Source organism: Colossoma macropomum, unplaced genomic scaffold, assembly GCF_904425465.1.
Source record: "Colossoma macropomum unplaced genomic scaffold, Colossoma_macropomum, whole genome shotgun sequence".
NCBI lineage: Eukaryota > Metazoa > Chordata > Actinopteri > Characiformes > Serrasalmidae > Colossoma > Colossoma macropomum.
Window position 1 is genome coordinate 4,350,296 of NW_023494795.1, and position 23,534 is coordinate 4,373,829.

General features: G+C 40.5%; 1 protein-coding gene across 1 annotated transcript; it reads right to left on the minus strand.

Moving 5' to 3' along the window:
* Nucleotides 1–1,052: 1,052 nt before the first annotated feature.
* heca (hdc homolog, cell cycle regulator) lies at nt 1,053–23,186 on the minus strand. The gene is made up of 4 exons (XM_036581233.1): nt 22,754–23,186; nt 17,532–18,584; nt 13,254–13,408; nt 1,053–1,910 (listed from the first exon to the last, which is right to left on the minus strand). Exons 1-4 carry the CDS (start codon nt 22,944–22,946, stop codon nt 1,746–1,748), a joined length of 1,566 nt encoding a protein of 521 aa, XP_036437126.1. The 5' UTR covers nt 22,947–23,186; the 3' UTR covers nt 1,053–1,745.
* Nucleotides 23,187–23,534: the final 348 nt, after the last annotated feature.

Sequence of the window (23,534 nt, forward strand, 5' to 3'; positions counted from 1 at the left end):
CTATATAGGTGCACTTTGTAGTTCTACAGTTACAGACTGTAGTCCATCTGTTTCTCTGATACTTTGTTAGCCCCCTTTTACCCTGTTCTTCAGTGGTCAGGACCCCCACGGACCCTCACAGAGCAGGTACTATTTGGGTGGTGGATCATTCTCAGCGCTGCAGTAACACTGACGTGGTGGTGGTGTGTTAGTGTGTGTTGTGCTGGTACGAGTGGATCAGACACAGCAGTGCTACACCTACGTGCAACCACATGGTCTTTACATCACTGAGTGCGTAGACATGCACTGAATAATCTGATAACTGCAGAAAATCTGATTTTATCAGTAATCCGATAAGAAACTCCAGGTCTACATGAGTCAGACAGTAATCAGATTTCTGCTTTGCAACCAGCCAATAAACTCACAGAAGAAGACATGACGTAAACGTAAACCTCAAACTTCATACCGCGGCTTTTGTTTTTAAAAATTGCGCCGCTTTAGCTGAAAATATGAACATACATCATTTTAAAGATGAAGAATATGCAAATCCTTTTTTTCGTGTTTGGTTTCAGCGCCTCTCCAAAAGCGTTTTGCTGCGTCTCGCGACATCCACCGTCTGACCTTGCGCATGCGCAGACTGAGAAATCCGAAAGAAATCAGAGTAAGAGTTTACATGCACTGAGAAATCTGATTACTGAGCTAAAATCCAGCCTCTTTATCAGATTTCTTAATCAGATTTCTAGATCTGAGTATGGTGTTTACATGACCATTTGAATAATCAGATAACTGCAGGAATCCGATTATGATCGGATTACTGAGTGCACGTATATGCACTCATTGATTACAAAGTTTTGAACAGTTTTAAATGCCACTGTATGTTTCAAATATCTAAAACACTCTGTTTAGGTATAAATGGACAAAATCCCAGATATTAAATGAAGTCTCAGACTTTTGGACCCCACTGTACAAAACAGAACAGCAGCAAAAAGTCGAAGAAAATTTGTTTTCGAAAATGTTTAGTTGGCAGCATTGATTATCTGTCACGATCCTCGTGTAATTGTTCCTCAGTTTCTTGCCTTCCAGCCATCGCATGTAAAAGCAGCCCGAAACATCAGATGGTTCACTCGTTCATTCATCTCATACTCTATGGCCTCTCTGTCTTCAAAGACTGATACGACTAAAAAGGGAGGTTTAAATTACACTGCTCCTCATTAGCCATATCAAAAGAGCTGTCCATCTCCATTAATGCGCAGCCTTACTGAGAGAAGCCATTTGATATGGAAAGTAATAATTATCTAGGTGGCCCAGGGAGGGACGAGTTCATTAATTTTGTCATTTATGTATAAACTGATATTAGATCAAACGGCCACATACGAATCGACGGTGGCGGAAAAGGCATCTAAGATGAAATGGAGTGTGAACGACAGCAGGAAAAGAGCAGATGTTTACAATTTTATGTATTTTATTGTTTTACTTTTTGTACAAAAAGAGCAAATTTGGCATACAGATACATTCACTTGTCACAGTATTTTTGTTGCTTTTGGGGTTTCAAATGCCAGATGAGAATCTTTTAAAGAATGTCTTAGGAACAGATAGTGAAGCGCCCCCTCGCCCCTTTCCTCCGCGATTATTTCACCCACCATCATTTCACTTTCTCTCCTACCGTTTTAAATCTGGAACTAAAACCCACCAGAGGAAAAAAAAAGTTTCCAAATAAGATACCTATGAATAGAAAAAAGCAAACTAGCATGCAATGACAACTTTCGTCAATAGGCTTCGAGAACTTTGAAGGAGGAGAATGGCTTGACAAAGTGATAGTCCAGATTGCCGCAGTGTGGACACTGCTGCACGTTGCTGTACTCGGAGAAATACTGCATGCCCACCCGGACGTCGATGACGGGCTTTCCACAGTGCTTGCAGTTCAGTCTGGCCTGTGAAAACACAGAGAGAGAGAGGTGACACCATTTTAACAGAACACTCATTTGAATACAGGGTGTCCCAAAAAAACTGACATCATTTGAGATGTGAATATCTGAGTAACTACATGTCCTGGCAAACGAAATTAAACAGGCTTCATGTTGAACAATACAAGATTTATTTATCAAAATTCGAACAAGAAATTCAGAGGGATGTAGATTTTATAACCGATTTCACAGCTTCACAAATGTAATATCTTCCGATACTGGTGGTCGTCCAGACCCCTCTGTCCTGCACAGACAGCCTTCCTCTTTGAATTTTTTGTGCCGTGTCCAAATCTGCTTTCCAGTTGGTGCATTTTTATTGAATTTTCTGGAAAATGCCGCTGCACATTCTCGTTTGACTGTGTTCGAGCATATTCTAACACACAAAACGCCTTTTCATTTCTAGTGAACGCCATTCTTCAACCTGAAAAAAACATTAAAAATTAAACTTGGTTAGTTTTTACACATTTTGTTAAAATGTGAGATCATTTGAGGGAGAACTGGCTGTTATTAGACTACGAAATGATGTCAATTTTTTTGGGACACCTTGTATTTTTACACTTGGCCGATCAAATGATCAAACATTAACTGATATCTATGGTAGCCGAGAAGACCCAACAAACTGCAAATAAAAAAACGAGCTTTCATCAAAATGACAACACTGGTGCAACATTTCGTAAACGAACTGCTGATACAGAAACACATGCCACTTCAGAAACGCAGATGAGCCAATCACAACACAACGGAGGTGTTTCTGGAGGACACTTAGAGACGACGGAAACATTCAGACCTATTAAATCCTATGCAGCAAAAAAATTCACCGGTAAAAGTAAGTTGACTTTTATTTGAGCAGATTAATATCACTGTATGGTAATGAGAATTAGCTGTAGAGAGTAACTGTAAGCATTTAACTAATAACACCAGATTAACTCCCACAGTACAGCTACGACATGTCAGACAGCAAAGTAGCCAGTCAGCTTTAACCATGAACTTAAAAATTCTCACCTCGTACTTTAAGCGCAAGTCTTTTGGCAATTTGTCACACTTTGAGGTGAGGACGAAGTCAACAAGCACCAGTACAAGAATGTAATGTTTGCTAGCTGCTTTAACACAGCATTGAGTATTGTATGGTAGTTTAATCTCAGGCTCTAACCTTGTAGTTTTAGCGCAAGTCATTTGGCAATTTTTTACATTTACGTTTACGGCATTTGGCAGACGCTCTTATCCTGAGCGACTTAGAATTTGGTCATTTTTTACACAGGTAGGCGAAGGTAGGGTTTGGAGTCTTGCCCAAGGACTCTTATTGGTATAGCGTAGGGTGCTTGTCCAGATGGGGGACTGAACCCCAGTCTACAGCGTAAAAAGTAGAGGTGTTACCCACTGCACTACACCAACCACACTTTCAGCTGAGCACGAAGTCAACAAGCACCTGTACATAACACTGAGTGCACCAGAATGTAAAATGAAATAGTATTTTGATGTGTTAATCACACTTTTTAAGAATTATCACTTTGTACAGAATCTAATGTTTGCTAGCGTGGAAGCTATAGCGGCAGCGCTGTTAGCATGCATGGTAGCAACTGAAGAATTATTATTATTATTGTTATTACTACTACTATTAGCAGTATAAGTACTTGTAGTACTTAATAGAAAACATCTTGCTGGTAAACTGCAGGCATCCACCATAATCGCAATGTAATGTAAAGGTTTTTATATTCTGTACCGTAAATACTTGTGTGACAAATGCGAAAATGTAGCTCCGATGTCGTCGTGGTGATGAGTGTTTTCTGTGTTTGCAGCTCATTTATGAGTGTTTTTAATGCTAATATGAACAGGGTCTTGTCGGCTACTGTAGATATCAAATTAAGCAGCGGTGATACCAAATAACAAATGCTGAAGCCTAGAGGAAGGAAGGTTTCATATTCATCTGCTTTTGTGTTCTTCTGAGACTTTAAGCTGGTGTTAAGGTGCCAGATTCATTACATGCTACTCCTAGTTATGTCTACACTCATTGTGTTTTTAGACGACCTCATACCACTCAGTGCCTGCTCTCATGTAAATACAATAAATCTGTCTTGTATGCTATGTAAATATGCAAATAGAGATACTTTTATTTCTACTCTCTTATACTTTTTTTATTTTTATTTCTATGTTTTATGTCTGCCTAACGTGTCTATTTTTATTTCTATATTTTTTTTCTGCCTAATTTATGTCTATTTCTATTTTTAATTTTCTTTCTAACTTATGTCTACTTTTATTTCTATTTCTTATTTTCTGCCTAACTTATGTCTATTTTCATTTCTATTTTTAGCATAATATATGTAAGTTTACGTGCAATTATATGTGTTGGTACTGAAACGGTGCAATTTCCCATCGGTCGGTTATTATTAAATGGCCTGAATCTCCTCTGAATACCTGCTTCATGTTTTGGCTCATCTTGTACAGCTGCAATCTCCTAGAAAATACATGTTATCAGAATACTTTTTAAATAATGCCTTAAGAAACAGAACATCAAATTTCACTGAAATGCTCATCCTGAGTTTATAGTTTATAGTTTGATTACAGTTGTATGCAAAAGTGTGGGCGCCCTAGACAAATTACACATTTTTGCTGATTTTCTATGCGAAAATAAGTTAACACGTCCACTACAGAGACTTTTGCACATTTTAATTCACAACTGCTGTTTATTTGCAGAATTTAACATATTGGGAAAATAAATAAATAAATAAATAAATAAGGCTTCTGCGAACGTTATGTAGCATTTTACATGTTGTTTCCAGTAAGTTTCCAGTAAACTCAGCAAAAAAAAGAAAATCTGTGAACTAAATTTAGCAGAAATAATGTCGATATTTAAGTGTGATCTCTGGAGAAGGTGTGTTAACTTGTCGTCGCTTAGAAACTTTTTAACACTACTGCACTTTTAACTTTACTGACACAAACGCTTTAGTTAAATCACAACATGCTGCTACGTCCATAACCTCTCTCTAGAGATCTTGCAACATGGTCTTGCTCAGTTTTGAATGAGCGTCATGATGCTTTTAACCCGACTCTGACTGAGTTACTGAGTTACTGACTAACTAAATGACACCCATTGTTGAAGCCTGTATACTCAAGCGTCGCCCACGACAAACAGCAAGCAATGCTGTACTGTACAAAGACGACACCCGGTGTAGACACACGTCATGTGTCTTACAAAAACAACAAACGCTCTTCCTGTAACGACTGCTCTGCTTGTCCAGATGGGGCATTGAACCCCAGTCTACAGCATAAAAAGGTAGAGGTGTTACCCACTACACTACACCAACCACACTTTCAGCTGAACACGAAGTCAACAAGCACCAGTACATAACACTAAGCGCACCAGAATGTAAAATGAAATATAGAATGTAATGTTTGCTAGTGTGGAAGCTATAGCGGCAGCGCTGTTAGCATGCATGGTAGCAACTGAAGAACGAGCAGTTTTGGCTCATATTTTTACACTCTCAAAGGGAAAATGTAAAATTTGATTTGTTGAACCACAGGAAACTTTTCCACTTCCCCTCAATCCATTTTACATGAGTTCAGGCCCAGAGAAGTTGGCAGCGTTTCTGGATCCTGTTTATATGTGGTTTCTTTGCATTTAAGAGTTTTAATTAGCATTTGTGGATGCAGCAACAAATGGTTTTCACAGACAGTGGTTTTCAGAAGTGTTTCTGAGACATGCAGTGATTTCCTCTAAACAATCATGTCTATTTTTAATGCAGTGCTGCCTGAGGGCCCAAAGATCACGGCAAGCAAATACTGTTTTTTGGCCTTGTGCCTTGCATACAGAGATTTCTCCAGATTCTCTGAATCTTTTAATGTTATTTTGTACCGTAGATGATGAAAAGCAAAAGTTCTTTGCTATTTTATGTTGAGAAACGTTATTCTAGAATTGTTGCACTATTTGCTCGTGCAGTTTTTCACAGAGTGGTGAACCCCTCCTCATCTTTACTTCTTAATGCTCTTTTTTACTACCCAGTGATGTAACTGACCTGTTGTCAATTAACCACCTGGTGTTTTTTAAGCATTACACAACTTTACCAACCTTTTGTTGCCCCCGTCCTAACTTTTTTGGAACGTGTTGTCTTTGAAGCATTTTCAATGAAATATAGGTCTTATAGGTTTTGCACATCATTGCATTTTGTTTTTGTTTACATTTTTTACAGCATTTGGAAATGGGGTTATATATTATTTTAATTCTTTACCATGAAAAGAAAAAAGCACCAGTACACGACCACTAAATACAACAGAACGTAAAATTAAATAGTATTTTGATGTGTCGAAGAAATATAGGGATTTAACAGTCACCAAAACTTCTGTAACTAGGAAACAAACTAACAATGCATCAGCAGAGATGCAAGTCAGTGGTTTGAGACGAGGAAGTGAAACCCACAGCGCTGAACTAAACCTCAACTTACATATTCTGACTGCACAGAGAAGGTGGTTGCAACTCTGGGACTTTTGTTTCCTCATGCATTATTTTGAGAGCATCTCACTTTTTACTTTTCTGCAAATTGTCACTTTTTGAAAAAACACAAAACTGCCAATTTATTGCTGGCTTGCTTTTACCGATCCAGAGGGTCTTGGTGAACATCATCTACCTTGCAGCCTTCATAATAAGGAATATTATTGAGTTAAATCAGGTGTGTTAGAGTAAAGAAATCACCAAACTGTGCTGGATATGAGGCATCTAGAACCAGAACACCCCTGCGCTAAATAACAGACTTAAATGAAGTGCTCCCTGAAATATTTACAGCTAAGAATTCGGCCAGTCGCACATGATCCCTTGCCAGAAGTTTAATGGGTACAATTAAAAAATAAGATTTCAGCTGTAAGATATTTGTGTCACGGGGAGAACGACAGTCTTTTACTTAGAAGATGAATCCTGTCTGTGATTTTAATCTTAGGCTCAAATAACTACTCAAAGATGTCTGGTGTCATCAAATTACAGCGTTGGATATGAACAGTGGGGTATCTGACTGGGTCCAATGGCTCTCAATGCTTGTCTTTATCCAAGATTTAGTTTGCTAAGTTTCTGAAATGCAGCATGGATATAAAAGAATCATACTTTTCCATAAGCGCTGCCTGGGCAGGGTGAGGGACATCATCAAGGACGTTTCTCATCCTAACCATGGACTTTTTACCCTCCTCCCATCTGGTACGCGTTACAGGAGCCTCCGCTCCCGCAAGAGCAGGCTCAGGAAGAGCTTCTTCCCTGAGGCTGTGACCCTGCTGAACTCCACACTGTCACTTTAACCGCATCTTTGCGCTCACTGCACTGTTACTGTACTTTATATCCTAGTATTATTGCACTATTCATGCTTGAACAGTCTATTACTGCACTATTCGTATTTGCACCAACAATTACTGTACAAGTTTACTCTGCATATTTTTACATATGCTCCTCCCACAGGACATGCTACCTCACTGCATGCTCTCCATTTACTCTGTATGTATGTATATTATATTTATAATTGCATATCTATATTTTTTTAACCACTATACCAGAGGTCACTAACAGGCGGACCGCGGCCCGAGTCCGGACCCAGACGCTGTCCTATGCAGACCTGGACCTATAACTGATAAACTGTGGAGAATTATTTAATTTTGACGGGGTGGTCCTATTTTAATCGTAAGCGTAACTTTTCTAGCCTTTGCTGTAGCTTTAGCGGCCCGTGAGACTCACAGACCAATCACATGCACTGTAAATATCACACATGACTTTACTCAGCCAATCAGAACTGTGCATTACGATGAGAACCGAGACTCGAGTCAGTGACACACACACAGGGGAGGGACGAGGAGAGAAACAGCAGTCAGAGGAGAAAGTGAGTCAGAGGGAAGTTATTTTACATGCCGTGCTCTAAAAAAAGAGAAAACTGATGATAAATATTGTTGAAATATGACTGAATTGTACTTTATTTGATTTGACGTTCAGTTGTTGACTGTATAAGATGTTGATATACCTACTAGGCTATTTCAGTAAACAGTATATGGCACTGAGTCATGATGTCAGTTAGACATTATGATGTTCCGGACCTTTGCTTGAGGAAATTTTCTCTAACTAGACTTTATTGAATTTTAATTAAATACCCCTGCACTGTACCATCCTTCTGCACTTTGTCTGTAAATAATACTGTACTTCTGGTTAGATGTTAACTGCATTTCATTGGCTCTGTACCTGCACTCTGCACAATGACAAAGTTGAATCTAATCTAATCTTTAAGGCTGTGATTTTCCAGAAAAAAAATGACAGACATGGTTTATTCCACAGCAGTGGCTTTATGGATCCAGGCAATACTGTATCGCCTACCCAGGTACATCGAATGACGGCTTGTTCATTAAAGCTCATTACATTTCAATTAGATTATAATTGAGACACTGTCAATATTTGTGGCGCAGAAGCTTTCAAACTCACACAGTGTTTAATCAGAACATATTTGCCACGTTCTTAACCTGCTCTCTAAAGATATTACAAGAAATGACAAAGTCTTGCTGAGGTTTGAATGAGGCTTTTTAAATGTGCACTAAATCTGTACAGCCCTCAGCCTCTCTGCTAAACAAACCCACTTTCTCCAAAATCATAATGAGTTCACCTTAACTTACGATAAAAACTGCATAGAATAATAATCAGTAAAAGGAAAAGAAGTGATTTTAGTGTAATGAGCCTTCAAGTCATATTAGAATATCTCTATTGGCCTGTTTAGAGATACAGCTGTTAGTTACCCTCAAAAAAGCATTATCCAAAAAATAAAGACAACACTGAGAGTCAAAACACCAAAGAAAGGAACGTAAGATGTTTCTAAACCTCTCACCAATGATTTTACTGTGATTCTTGCCTTGTTGATTGGTTTTACTTGTGGAAAGTGTCATGAGCCTCCAACTGCAGTGGAGTGTCTGCTGAAAAATGCGAGCTATTGTTGCCAGCGCTTGAACAAATCGGTATTGAAGATGGTAGATATTTATTTCCACTGTCAAACTGTGGAAAGCATGTTTATCAAGCATGTTAGCTGCACATGGCATCACAGCAGCTAAGTAAACAGAAAAAGGGCAGTGAAAATGGAGAAAAAGTAAACAAAGCTCAACTCAAATCCACTTTTCATCCGGAGAAATTTACCTGGAACAGCTGCAGATTTTAGAACATCCCACATGCGATCTGCCTTGTAATCGTCAGGTGAAAAACGATCACTGCATTCGTAGAGATTCTGACGAAGCTGAAGCTGGATTCGGATTCACCAGCTTCTTATTCTAATTTTCTGCCTTACATGATGCAGCAGTTAAATTACGGCATCCGTACAAATGCCATGGTGGAATTACTGCACCATTTAAGGTGGAACAGAAAAGTCGAATAAGAAGACGTTTACTGTTTATGAAACTGGAATGCAACACCTCACAGCTTTGAGAGCAGTGGTGGACAGTAATTAAGTAAATGTGACTCGTTACTGTACTTAAGTAGTTTTTTCATGTATCTGTACTTTACTGAAGTTTTTCCATTTCGGGTGACTTTTTACTTTCACTCCACTACATTTCAAAGTCAACTGTCTCACTTTTTACTCCACTACATTATGAGAAATCCGTCGTTCCTTTTGGTTTATGTGTGAATAAAAACGTAACATGTCAAAACGAAAAAAGCGCAAAGCAAAAACACCAATCAGGGCACAGCGGTCACTTTGTTTTGAGCTTGTTTTGACCTGTTGGTCATACCGACCCAGTGCAGCACACGGTTCAACGTCAGTGCAGCAGCGTAAAATTTTGGGAGAGTCTATTCAACATGAATGATGAACTAACCTAACTGTGTGTAAACAGACCACAATATAGAAATATGTACACATATGCAGTTGTGACTGACATCTGAATTTATACAAACACTTTCATTTTATAGTAAATTAGTTTTGGCTAGTTTATGTTTATGAACAGAGACCTACAGATGCAGTTTAGTAAAGGAAAAATACGTTTTTATTAAACTTAAATTGTAACTAACTTGCAAATAAATCTTAAACTGAAACTTTGCTTGTTTGTAAAAAGTGATTTCAGAGCCACTCAGTTCTACCTGATGGAAACTGTTTGCCTTCAGTGTTTTGTGCTTATGATCATTTTAATAGACGTCAGCGTCACTAATTAATGACTCTATTAAAAGACTGGTTTACCAAGAGAGACACTGGAGTATTTTCACCTAAAATGAGTTAATGAAGCGAGTCTTGTTACAGAAATGATAATAGGACATCAGAATCATAATTAATCTTTTAGTACTTTTACTTTTGATACTTAAGTACATTTGATGGCAAATACTTCTGTACTTTTACTCAAGTGGAGGTCTAAATGGAGGAGCTTCTACTTTTACTGGAGTAATATTTTACCTTGGGTATCTCTACTTTAACTCAAGTACATGGTTTGTGTACTTCGTCCACCACTGTTTGAGATGCAACTTCTAGCTGTCTTACAGTTAGGAAGCCTTAGCTGTGCTAAAAAAACGAACGTGATGGCCGCACAGTGACGAGTAATACTACAAAGGTGGGTGTTATGCAGGTGAAAAGGTAGTTCTAATTTCAGCTTAAATGTCCACATAAGGTCTATCTATGCCATTTGACTATTTTTTAAAGATTTTTGAAGCATTACATTAATATTTTGGTATGTATTTACAGAGATGAGTTTGGTGACAGTCCAAGTCCAGTGTTTGTTAGCAACATCTCCCACTGCAAACTAGATAAATACCGGATATCAAACATCACTTTAGTTAGATTTTTCCGCTGAACTAAGCACTTTAAGCACTCGGCACATGTTTTATTTGATTCTCAATACTGGATTCAGTATTTGAACAATATTTTAGACAAAATTTGAGTGAAGAAAAATGACGCCTGTATCCATGTTACTAATGAGCCTCCTGGAATATGCTGTTCATTGTTGCTGCTGGTTTGTGAACTTTGGTGTTCAAACAATGCAACTGAATTCAATGTCATACCACTAACAGTTTGGGCAACCCCAGTCAAATATTTTAGTGATTTTCTAAGCTAACCTCTTCAACTCCTTGAAACCACCGGTGGTTCCAAAACGCACTTCGTCATATTCTTCATAACTTTCATATTTCATAAGCTACATTCTAAAGGTGGGGGTCGTATGAGAGCTGTAACTGTCTTCTTTCCAGTCAAATAGATGGGGGATGTAATTTTAAACCCTTATAATAAAAGAAGCTGAAAGTCGACCCATTTTTCCACAAATCTGGGCTATAAACTATAAACAGATGGCGTCTCTTCAGTGATCTGCTCTGTAAAAATTATTTTTATAAAATAATACAAAGAGCGTCTAAGACTTTTGGCTATCAGCAGTAAATTGTAAGATATAGCAATATGTGTATCATAAAACGTGTTTTGTTAATTTGAGGGGAGCTTTTACAAAAAATAAATAAATAAATAAAATAAAAATTTACATTTATTTCACGCAGTTACTGAATAATTTGCCTGACGATTTGGTCATGTAAATTCAGAGGACAAACCAAAATATACCCTGGAGAATAAGAGGTTAAATAGAGTAGGGTCAGCCACACTCATACCTGATTGTCATCCAACTGACTGAACCTCCTAATTATCACCTACACCAAACTGATACCTCTAAAGGTTCACAAACTTTTGCCAAACAACATATATGACGTTTGATCACTTAGTTCAATAAAGGAATGGAGAACTATATAATTGTGTGTGTCATTTGACTTAAATGAAGATCTGGGGGCTGTCTCTCAAGTTAGGAAATCTTAACCTACTCAATCGAAGTTGACCATCAACTGTTATGTCTGTTACCTAGCAACCGACCATAGGCACACAGCTGAAACATAAACATGTAATCAAAATAATCAATTTAGTTAGCCAGGCAGCTAATGTTAGCTGCCGTTGCCGATGTAAAAAGGTCAAATAAAACTAAAGTGCGATAAACTGAAAGTTAATAATGTTGTATCAGCGCTTCGTGCTGTTTATCAGAGTCGCCGCTCCGCAGTTTCAGTTTCCATTTCCCAAACGCTTTAGCCGAGCACGCTAACGTTACTCCTCCTAATAAACAGACACACGTTCAGCTCCGTCTCCTCATTATTCACCACCATCACTGTAATATTTCATCATCAACATTAACACACGAAGGTAATCAGAGGGACGGTGGAGATCGAGTCTGCAGCGTCTGGGCTTTTAGAAAAAAAACTCACAGCACCGTATCCGGAGTAGATAAATGTTGTATCATTATGCTGGTTACAGTGAACTGTGCTGCCTGTCACTGCATAAAACAATAGAAACAGACGGTTAAAACAGAAGTTAAGACACCTCTGGGTTTTATCTTAAAGTTAGGACAGGATTTAGGAAATTCTGTCTAGTTAGGATGTTTCTGTAATACTGTTTTCTTATCTGGATTTAGGATACAATTATTAACCTCTTATTCCCCAGGGTATATTTTGGTTTTTCCATCTGAATTTACATGACCGAATCATAAGGCAAATTGTTCAGTAACTGCATGAAATAAATGTAAATTTGTATTTATTTATTTTTTTTAAAAGCTCCCCTCAAATTAACAGAATGTGTTTTATGATCATACACATATTGCTATATGCTTACAATTTACTGCTGAAAGCCAAAAATGGTAGACGTAGACTCTGAGTATTTTTTTATTAAAATAATTTTTACAGGGCAGATCACTGAAGAGACGCCATCTGTTTATAGTTTATAGCCCAGATTTGTGGAAAAATGGGTCGACTTTCAGTAGACAAAAAAATTGAGAGTTCAGCTTCTTTTATTATAAGGGTTTAAAATTACATCACCCATCTATTTGACTGGAAAGAAGACAGTTACAGCTCTCATACGACCCCCACCTTTTGAATGTAGCTTATGAAATATGAAAGTTATGAAGAATATGACAAAGTGTGTTTTGGAAGCACCGGTGGTCTTGAGTTGAAAAGGCTAACCTAAGAACTGTTGTTCTGTAAGAGCTTCAGTCCTAACTGAAGTTGTCACGGTGAGTAAGCAGATAAGATTTCAGACTTAAAACGTTTCTGTAACCCCTGATTTTATTTTAGCTCAAATGTTAAGTAAAAAAAATGCACATAATGCTAAAAGGTACACAGGCGTTCAAGCCGCACTGCAGGTCGTTATATTTGAATGTTGACATCTAAACTTACTTCAACAGATAAAGGGCAACACAAGGAGTTTCCAGAGTGCCATATGTAAGAATGGCTAATCACAATATAAACATCTCTGTTGTTTTATTCGAATGTAAACCGTTATCACTTTTATTCTACAGGCGCACTCAGACACTACTTACCTGGCAACAAGGTGAAGCCGCCAGAATGTCGTAAGTGTACATTGTGCCCAGCTGGTGCCAGCTTCCGTCCCACCGAGATTTGCATTTTATACACACGATTTTGTGCACCCCCTCCAGACAGTCCACACAGATAGCGTACAGGTGCATCAGCCTCCCTTTAGAAATATGAGAAGTGCATTGTTTTAGGAACTGAAAATTATTTACCCCATTAATGAAAATGTATTCTGCCTGGAGCTTAATGATATTCCTCGCCTTTGATCAAGGAAGAGACCGCACTGATGTACCATCATCCTTCTGGTCTTCCTTATTGTGACACATCATGGATAACATTCTGGAAAGTTACGTCGCAGCGGGTACAGATAAAAGCCCCCCCAACCACTCCCACTGCAATATTTCACTTCATTTTTCACTCCACATTACAGTCAGTTTGATTCACTCTTCTCATTCATTTCATTTCACACCTCATCATGACCACTAATGGCTTGATTATTCAGGTAGTCTAAGCTGAGCCTCCAACAGAAACTGGCAAACCCTTTTCCCATAATGCACACAGCTGAAAAGGGAACAGCCACCACCCACTCACTGTTCTCCCCGGTTTATCAGCTGTCAGCTGTGTACCTACAACTTTCCATCACACATGCCTTCCCTGCTCTAATAGACCCCATAGTAACAAACCAACCATGATCACAGCAACAGGGCTAAGTGGTGCTACAGGAAAGCTATGTTTGATGTCTGCTGTTCAAAAAAGGAACATCATCTCTCTGAGCACTGATTTGTGTCAGGCTGAGTTTTCATACACTTTGCATGAAGCATTTCATTTGCATAGGGGATTCAATGGATCTTTTTGGTCCAAATACCTACAATTCAAAGCTCTGTTTTATAGATATGCTTGTTTTCAATTACTAATGTTCCAAAACCGGTTTAATAAACCACCATTCAAAAGTTTACAAATTCAAAGGGTTGGAATTTCATTAATATAACACCAATGTGGTTGCAGATAAGTGATTTTACTATGCTAGACCTGCGATATTCACTTCACTGATATTCCTAAAACATGAGAAATTTTAAATGTGTCAAGAATGACGTAAAAGATAACCACATTTTGATCATCTAATAGCATGTTGTTCTTAAAATATTTAGTCTAAACATGAAAAAGTATGCAACAGTTTGGGCACCGCTGGTCAAATTACACATTTTGTGGATTTTCTGAGTGAAAATAAGTGAACACATTCTCTACGGGGGCAATCGTGGGATGGACGTTTGGGAACCCTGTGACCGGAAGGTCGTCGGTTCAATCCCCAGAGCCGAGAGGACATGACTGAGGTGCCCTTGAGCAAGGCACCTAACCTCGAACTGCTCCCCGGGCGCCGTGGACAGGGCTGCCCACCGCACCTGCATGTATGTGGGTGTTTCACTGCATGGATGGGTCAAAATGCAGAGGTCTAATTCCTTTGTGTGCTAATACAGTTGCCCAGTGGTGCTGAATTATCTTATATCTTATACAGGGAAGACAGATTATGGCATTTTCCTGCAAAGTTTAGTGCACAATTTCTACTGATTTGCTTTTATAAAAAACAGTTTATCATTTTTAAAAAAAAATAAAATATTTTACGTTTTATATATATTTTTTTCCTCCAGTACAGATAGTAGTACACAACTAAATAAACAGTAATCTTGCATAAAGATCTTCAGAAGTTTGTTGTCTGTAGAGCATGTGTTAACACTTATTTTTTTCAAAATATGTAATTTGACCAGGAGTGCCCAAACTTTCACGTATGACTGTACTCGTTTCCCCCAGATCTAACTGGACCACTTTAATGTTGAGTAACGTTCAATAAAATTCCATACTGCTCGTTTTCATATTGCTGCTGTCGGAATATGAAAAAAGTATATCCGAAAAGGTAACTTTACAGAAAAAGGAAAAAACCTACTTTACTTTTAATGTAAGTCAATGGAACCAGACTTTTTTCCAAGTCATTCAAGGGCAACAGGCATTTTCAAATTCTGTCAAAAACTGAAAAACGACAAAAATGGAGATACGAGGTTTTCTTCGGACAGCAACGATATATAATACAGCCACACAACTCAGGTAACGTATGTTAAACTGCCAATAAATACTACAGTAAATTTACTCTCATTTTTAATATGTGCACAATGCAAAACTGTGGATGTGTGTTGTTTCTAGGCATATATGCTTTTAAATTAATGTTTTATACTCTACTATACTATACTCTAATATTGGCTTATGATCAAATTTGATTGTCCAGCCAGCAGAACTTTAACAATATACAGTGAAATCACTCAACTTCTGATATGTGCATAGTGGTACACTATTTATGAGAAATAACCATGTTATATTGTTGTGAACACAGAAAGGTTTCATAATGCTCTAACATATGCGCTCCTGGTCCTTTATCTTAGTGGAAGTGGAAGTGTACCAGGGTTTAGACGGCCAGGGTTTAGACGAAACGTGGCTAGCTCAAACACTGGCACTGCAAATATTACAGATATACAGGGTGATTCAAACAGATTCATCCGATTTCAAAGCGCCATATTTTACAACCGTGAGGCGCCTAGGAACCAATCACAATCCAATTGAAAGCGGGGGTCATAGAGTTTCTGACCGTCAGTGGAAGATGGCTCCCTTCAGTCTGAGAGGAGATGAGACCCCTGAGCAGAAAGCGTTCTGCGTTCTCCACTTCAATAAGAGTGAATCCGTCATAACTGTGATTTTCGTGGGCAGTGAACCTCCAACAGCTCAGAAGGTTCATCGTTGGTTCCACAACACTGGATGATCTCCGAAATCGCACTGAAAGAGCCGTGAGTGCAGCAACACCCGACATGCTCAATCCAGTATGGGATGAGTTTGACTATGGTGTTGATGTTGTCTGTACAGCTGGAGGAGGTTCATACTGAGACCTTGTACAATTACATAATAAACTTTATGCTCATTTAAACCATTTACAGTTCACTGCATTGATCTGTAACGATTTACAAGTGAAATAAATCATTTTGAAATCGGAGGAATCTTTTTAAATCATCCTGTATTTTAGATTTTCATATTCTGAGTAAAATAATTCCTCAGTGTAAACACTGCAGACTTTCAGGGGCCGGAACTGGATCAGGCATTTATGGCCGATATTCGATCCATTATTATTATTATATTTGGTTCTGACTTTGCAATGTGATTTGCTAACAGGCATTTTGTGTGACAGTATCTTCTGATAAAGGCATTCGGAATCAATCTCTAAGTATCTCCCCACTTTATTTGTCTGTAATGCAGCAACAACAAGACACGAGTGGCAGAGGCCCGTTTTTGATAAACGTCCTCTTTCTATTTCTGACACGTTGCATCAGCTGATGTTCCACCTTAAATACTGCGGTTAAGCCTGTCGCCTTTCATCAAAACACAGTTAAAATAGCCAAAAATGGATAAACTAATCCATCAGGTGGAGAAAAGAGAGCTGTATGACCCTTTGCCTACTTTTATATAAACATTGCTGCCCTGAAGTTTTCATTAGTGTTGTTTAATCTAATATGAGCTACTGATACTGCTTTTAAATATACTAGTTCTCAGCTGTCAGCTGATTAGTTTATAGTTTGTTTATGTTTTGCCTCGATGAAAAGACTTAACATTTCCAGCGTAGACGTCATGAAAGTTCTGCATTGCAATGCTTTAATTATTAACATTCACATGCAGCAGTGCTAGAGTGTAAACAAACGTTCTTGTTTGTCAGTTTTTGTGCTATAATTGTGTCAAAATCTAATAACAGGCACTGGTACGCTGATCTACGACCGTAGCTCACCAGTGCCAATATTTTAAGGTACAGCACGGTGTATTTTTGCAATTACACCACCAACTGTATCATTTTCATTACAAATTTTACTAGATTTTGAGACAATTATGACACAAACACTGATTAATAAGAAAGTTTCTTTACACTCCACAAAGAAAAATGGCTCTGATTTAGCACTTTTGCATATAAACAGAATAAGTTTGGTAAAGCATGCCTGGATATGCCTGGACCAGCTCCAGTCCTGATCCATGGGATCAGATCAAGACATGCCTTGTGTGTATTTGATACTTAACTCTACACTGTATTTTTGTAGATGTAAAATACATGGTTGTTATTGTATATAAAACAACAAAAACTATTAATACAACAAGCTTTTGAACAGTAGAAAAACTGTATTTGTGATAAAAGACAATGCTCTTTTAAATAAAACTGAGATGAATACGAGCAACTACAGCTAAGGTATGTAACACCAGAACCTCACCTTGTAAATGGCACGGCACGTCGTACTCAATCTCGTCATGGCGCGAGGGACTGAGGAAGAGCGTCCCGTCCACCAGCGGGAACTGCTCAAATATGGGCAGCGTGCGGTGGCACAGGGCACAGTGGACCACGTTGCGGTGGCTGGCGCTCAGCGCCGACAGGATGAACTTCCTCAGGTCCTCTCCTTGGCCGGCCTGCGCGTCGTCCTCCATGCGCACGTGGTAGGTGTTGAGCTTGTGGCGGGGGATATGCGCCAGCAGCTCGGAGAGGTCCAGCCTCTGCAGAAACTGCACAGGGTTATCGCCTGGCATGAGGCGGGGCAGGCATAGGCCAGCCGCTGCGGCTCCGTGGTCAGGGTGTGCGGCCCCACGGGTGGCCAAAAGGTGCTTCCGGCCACCCTCCATGTGGACGGCGCTCTTCAGGAACTCACCTAGATGCCGGGAGCTGCGCGGGCCTCCAGCCTGCTGAGGGGAGAAGAAGGAGAAACCCGAGGGCGGCGACTGTCCAGGCGAGTCGCAGGTCAGACCCGCGTGGCCTCTCTCCTGAGAGTTTTGCCGGTCCACAGACTGGCGGCGCGCCAGCTCCTGGTTGGAGCCTCGGTGAGCCAGCTTACTGGACGATTTCCCTTTCTTGGGCTCCTCCGGGGCCTCCCCTCCGCACGCACCAGACGCACCTCCCTCCTTGGCCTTGGCACCGCTCTTCTCCGGCAGCACCTTCTTCTTGCGCTCGTCCTGCATCCGCTTGACCTGGTACCAGTCTGTGTCCTTCCTCAGGTGGCCCTGGCCGCAGCGGCATGAGCAGAAGCGGAAGGCCAAGTCATAGCCCTTCTTGGTCCACATGTTCTGCCGGCACTGCTTCTCGTTCCAGCTGCGGGCGCGACCGATGCAGTTGAACTGCGCCAGGATGCTGCTCTCCCACTCATAGAAGCACTGCAGGTGCATCCAGTTGCCAAAGGGACAGTGCTCACTGTTGCACAGCACCCGCTGGTATTCGTCCTTCTCCAGGTCCACTGCACGGCCCACGCTACACACCAGAGGAGTGGCGCATGGCGCGTCTGCAAAAGACAACACAAAACACAGGCAATGTTTACCTTAAGCCTTGGGTTCACTACACAACTTTTAAAATCTGAACAGATTATAAACGACTGGGCGTCTCACTCTGTCCGACAGGTTTTTGAAGATTTTTTGGGGCGACTAAAATATTGGGGATCACACACTACTCTGCTGCTGCAGAACCGGACAGAACTCACTGAACTCTCATGCTCTCCCGTTACTAAAAGACCCAAATAAACAAATGTGGAGCTGCTGCTGCTGTTGTTTTCTCTGCCGCCTGCACTGACACACTAAAGAAGCAGCAGATAAACATGTTTAACTGATGGTCATTGATTTAAAAATGCGATCAGTTTGGTATTTTTTTAGAGTTTTAAATGTACATTAACTCGATTGTGCTTGTGCCCTAAACTCAGCTCATTAAAAAGCTTTGTGAGAAACTTTTCACCATTGTTCTTTGTTTACTTGCTGTATTTTCTTCTTTCACGCTCTCAGTTTTCATTGGTTGTTGCAGGAATCCGTTCAGATTGAGTCATTAACCAGTTTACACTAGATTACACTCAGAGTCAGGTCGAAAAAAACTCCAACTAGTCTGTAACGTGATCGGGCGGCCAGAAATCTGAGTCGCCCCTCAAACACGACTCAATTCTCTCTCCAACTGTCGACCCCGACTGACCCAAAAATCTGCAGACTAGAGCCGATCAGCTCAGACTCAGCCAGACTGAGAATCGGGGCTAAATTGGGGTAAAAGTCGTGTAGTGTAACCCTGACTTTAGTTAATTTCATCAGCTATCAACTGACATTGCAATCATAATACTTACAGTGATGGCTCAGCCACAAAGAGTCAAATTTACAGTTAACCCTATATTCCAAATGTCATCAATCAGTTGAGACATACTTAGTAGTGTCTTAAGTTTGCTTATTTAGGCTTGCACTGGAGCTATTAGGCTAATGTAGCTAACACATTATGACCACTTATTTGCAACCAATTAGCATCATGCAAACTATTTGCCTACTGCCTTGCCTCAAATGTATTAAGCTGCAAAATAGACTCAAATAGACTTGATTAGGTGATTTTTGAGTCTGCCTGACATACTACTATATATAAAAATGGTCAAAATTTCAGATAAAAGCTGTCAGAAACCACATAAGTTGGTCTATTTTAGTAGTCAAAGCAACTGTGTGGTGAGCACGCAATACAGTTTACGTAATGCTGAACTGCTGGCTATGAACATGTTAGCTGAGATTCTAATAACAATAAGTTTTATGGCTGATTTCAGTGAATTTATATCGAAACTGGCTGGTGGCTGATTTTTTAATACTGGAAGCTCACACCGTGTGAACACATCACTAGTACCACTCCTTTTTTATGAATGGGCCAAACTGGCATTTTTAATTTGTAAACAAATAATCAATTACCTGTTTAAGAAAACAACATATCAAGCAAAGCGGTACATCGAAAGTTAGACACAACTTGCTATTTAGCACAATGAGTTGTGCGTAATGATGCTATGACGTTTCAGTACAGGTGTAGCAGCAGCATTCAAATATAGCTTACCTTCCTCACATTATTTGCATCATAAAATTTAACCATTCATTAAAATTTAAACCAAAATCAAGATAATAATCAATTGGCCGATTGCTTTTCTAATCCAGCAATCTGATTTGTTATGATCAGCCTCTGGTGCAAAAGTAAAGACGCAAAACTTCAGACACCAAACATGTCTGAACCGATCGAATATATCTGGCGTAAGGGGAAAACTGTACATCTGAACTCCGGTCAACCCAGGCTTTGATCTTGTTGGTGTAAGTGCACTGGACGTGTTACAGTCTTGTAAAGCAAATATATTTGAGTGAATTATCCATCACAGGGTTTCATAAAAGTGTAGCTGAGTAGTGTATTAGGACTCCTAATTCAATCAGCTAAACAGTTATGGCTTATAAATCAATCGCCTGCAAGTGATTCCTTGCAAATCTGACCTTGGACAATTCATAAATGCACATTTATCAATAGACCAGAGGACCCGTGGCGCCACAGTGCAATCTCGATGAATTCTAAGAATCAGTGTGCTATTTGTGCAAACTCTGTGGGTGAGCTACCCACACAAAGAAGAGTACTCAAAAGAAAAAATATTACGCAACACTCTCGCATGGACCGACTGTGTGTTCCTGAGATGCTGTGTGTGCATAAGAGGGAGTGTGAGAGAGAGAGAGAGGGAAAGAGAGAGACAAAGAGAGAAAGAGAGGACATACTGACCCAAATTCATCTGTGAATACTGCTTAATATATCTCACACCTACACTCAGGGATGCGCTGATGCGGGACTTATGGGCCAATGCAAATTTTATTATTGTCGGAACAAAACCGTATCTCCAAAATGGTAACTTTACAGGAGAAGGAAAAAACATTCTCAACTTTTAATGCAAGTCAATGGAACCAGAATTTTTTCCAAGCCATTTTGGGTCATTTCTGTTGGTCCATTCATCATGAGATTCACAGACAATGTAAAGGTCAATGGGTTTTTTCAAATTATGTCAAAAAATGAAAAACAACAAAAATGGAGATTTGAGGTTTTGTTCCGACAGCAGTGATATCTGCGAACGCAGATGCATAAACATTTATAAAACGTAGGCAGAAATTGGGATTAAATGTAATTGGATAAGCATTATGGAGAGATATAATATTTCCTTCTGATACAAATGCAGTGAAATAAATGTTATATCTCTTCATAATGCTCATCTAGGTAGATATAGCACTTATTTCCATAGGGTTATAAATGTGATATGATGAAAAAAAAACGCAGATGTTTAGTGCAGCAGTCCAGCATCACCTACACCTTCTGCTCTTCCAGCGAACGATAAATATAGCATTAAATATTGGGTCAAAACATCAGACAAATGTATCTGTTTTGAGCAAAAAAACGCCGATGCCGATATGAGTCCGATATATCATTGTGCATCCTCACTTCCACTCAGAGTCTGTGCATTTAATAAGAAAGACTGACACACCAGTCAGATGCATGAAGATGTACTACTACTAAAAGCTGACCTTCACTACCCAACAGTCAGTGTCAGCTACTGCGAGAACCACTGATAACACACAGTGGACGTCCTGCTGCTTTGATTTGACATCACGTGAAAGAAGGATATGAATCGTTTGAATCTCTGAGTACCCTTGAGCGAGGCCTACGCAACCTTGCCGAGCACGACGACAAGGAGGAAGCACTAAAACACAAGGTAAAGCCAAGGTTATGGCGTAAGAGCTAAATTCTGCATCAAAGCGTGAGACGTGCCGAGACCCGTTCCAAACAGATCTGTGCGAGCGAGGAACCAAGTGATGAAGTTCGAATCTGTTTGGCCGAATCGACTCTTTCGAACTCGCCGTTCCAGCGATTCGAGCATTCGATTCAGAGGTTCACTTTCGTTTCGTGCTGGGGGCGGGGGGGGAAACGAGGAGTGAAGTCAACTACTTGTGGTCAAGTACTTGTTCTCATATTGTCATTCATTTTCACCATCCGCCATGTGCAACGACATTCAACGAGTGAATCAGAATCAGATGTCCAGCACAGACTTGTCCGACTCTCTCTAAGAGAGCTGGCACCTAAACAGCTCAGTCCACAGACAGAGAATCTACACTGATTCAAATAGGAAGCTCCTAAAACGCGACGGTGTGGCGTTTTGGTCGTGATTTTATAGTGCGAACGCTTTGTTTTATTCGAGTCCGTAACGCGGACGTAAACACTGCGTAGACGCCACAGAAAGCTCGATTCATTTGACCTTATGAATCGACTCGACCGATTTATCGGACAGAAGCGCTCCACAAGAACGACTCGTTACATTGCCAGGAACACGAAGGTGAAGGCAAGCTTCTTGTTCGAATTTCCCCGTTCCACCTTAAATGGTGCAGCAGTCACGTTCTGGCGTCCGGGGCTGCTTCAACATTTAAGGTGGAACGGGGGAATTCGAGCAAGAAGCCTCGTGCCACAAACGAAGGTAATTTGGCTTTAGCATCGTGCAGCAGCACATGAGGCAGGCTTCCTCCTCACCCCCCCCTTCTTCCTCCTCCTCCTCCTCCCCCCACTTCTTCCTCCTCCTCCTCCTCCTCCTCCTCCTCCTCCTCCCCCCACCAAAACAGTCTGTGGGCAGCGGGTGGTGTTTTTCTCCTCGCCCCCCACCTCTGTTCTCGGTCAGCGGAGCTCCTGCAGCCCCTCCTGTAGCTCCGGCGGCCCCCTGCGCTCCTCCCGTCGCAGCCACCGCAGCCGCTGCCGCCACCGCCGCCGCCGCCGCTGAGGCTCCATTTTCCTGCTCGTCGCCGCTGCTGTTCGTCCGCTTGTTTCTCTTCCCTTTGCCGCTCTTCTGGTTGGGCATAGCGGCCGCGCTCTCGCTCGCTCGTCGAAGAAGCGCCCGCCCGTCCGTCAGCGACCGTCGCCCGCCATCGTCCTCCCGTTGATTCGTGTCTGTCGGTCTCGAGACAGAACGCGCCCGCGGAGCCGTTAAAGCGCGAGTTCGAACGCCGCGGTGCGGAGCGGCGCGCTTTCTTCTGACAGGAGACCGAGAGCCATGGCGAAGGCGTGTCCGCTCGGCTTGTTTTGATTCTTGTCTCTGAAGTGGCGATGTCCGACTCGCCAACGAGTCGTTCTTCTGAACCGATTCTTTTAAACTGAATCACTCGAACCGATTCGTGAGTACGACTGAGTCGAACTTATTTGGTACGTTTACATCGGTGTTGAAGACAGAAGGGTTCAAATAAAACACAAATAATCATATTTCCCAGTGTAAAACTGCAGCACAAAATACCGCAAAGTAACCTGTTTAAATTCACGTACATTTTCTCTGTCTGCTGTGCATCCTAGTCTCTAGACTTACCGAGTCCGGAGTACACTTAGCGACATCAGCCTGATTCTTTTAAAGTTGTTATATATCGATAACTTGTGAATAAAGTTAATTTTAAACTTT

Excerpts from the sequence above, each read along its gene's own strand:
- heca (XM_036581233.1), bottom strand. The coding sequence starts at position 22,946 with ATGCCCAACCAGAAGAGCGGCAAAGGGAAGAGAAACAAGCGGACGAAC. Across the intron at positions 13,409-17,531 it reads CGTGCCGTGCCATTTACAAG|GGAGGCTGATGCACCTGTAC; the intron begins GTGAGGTTCTGG and ends ATATTTCTAAAG. Across the intron at positions 1,911-13,253 it reads CGGCTTCACCTTGTTGCCAG|GCCAGACTGAACTGCAAGCA; the intron begins GTAAGTAGTGTC and ends GTGTTTTCACAG.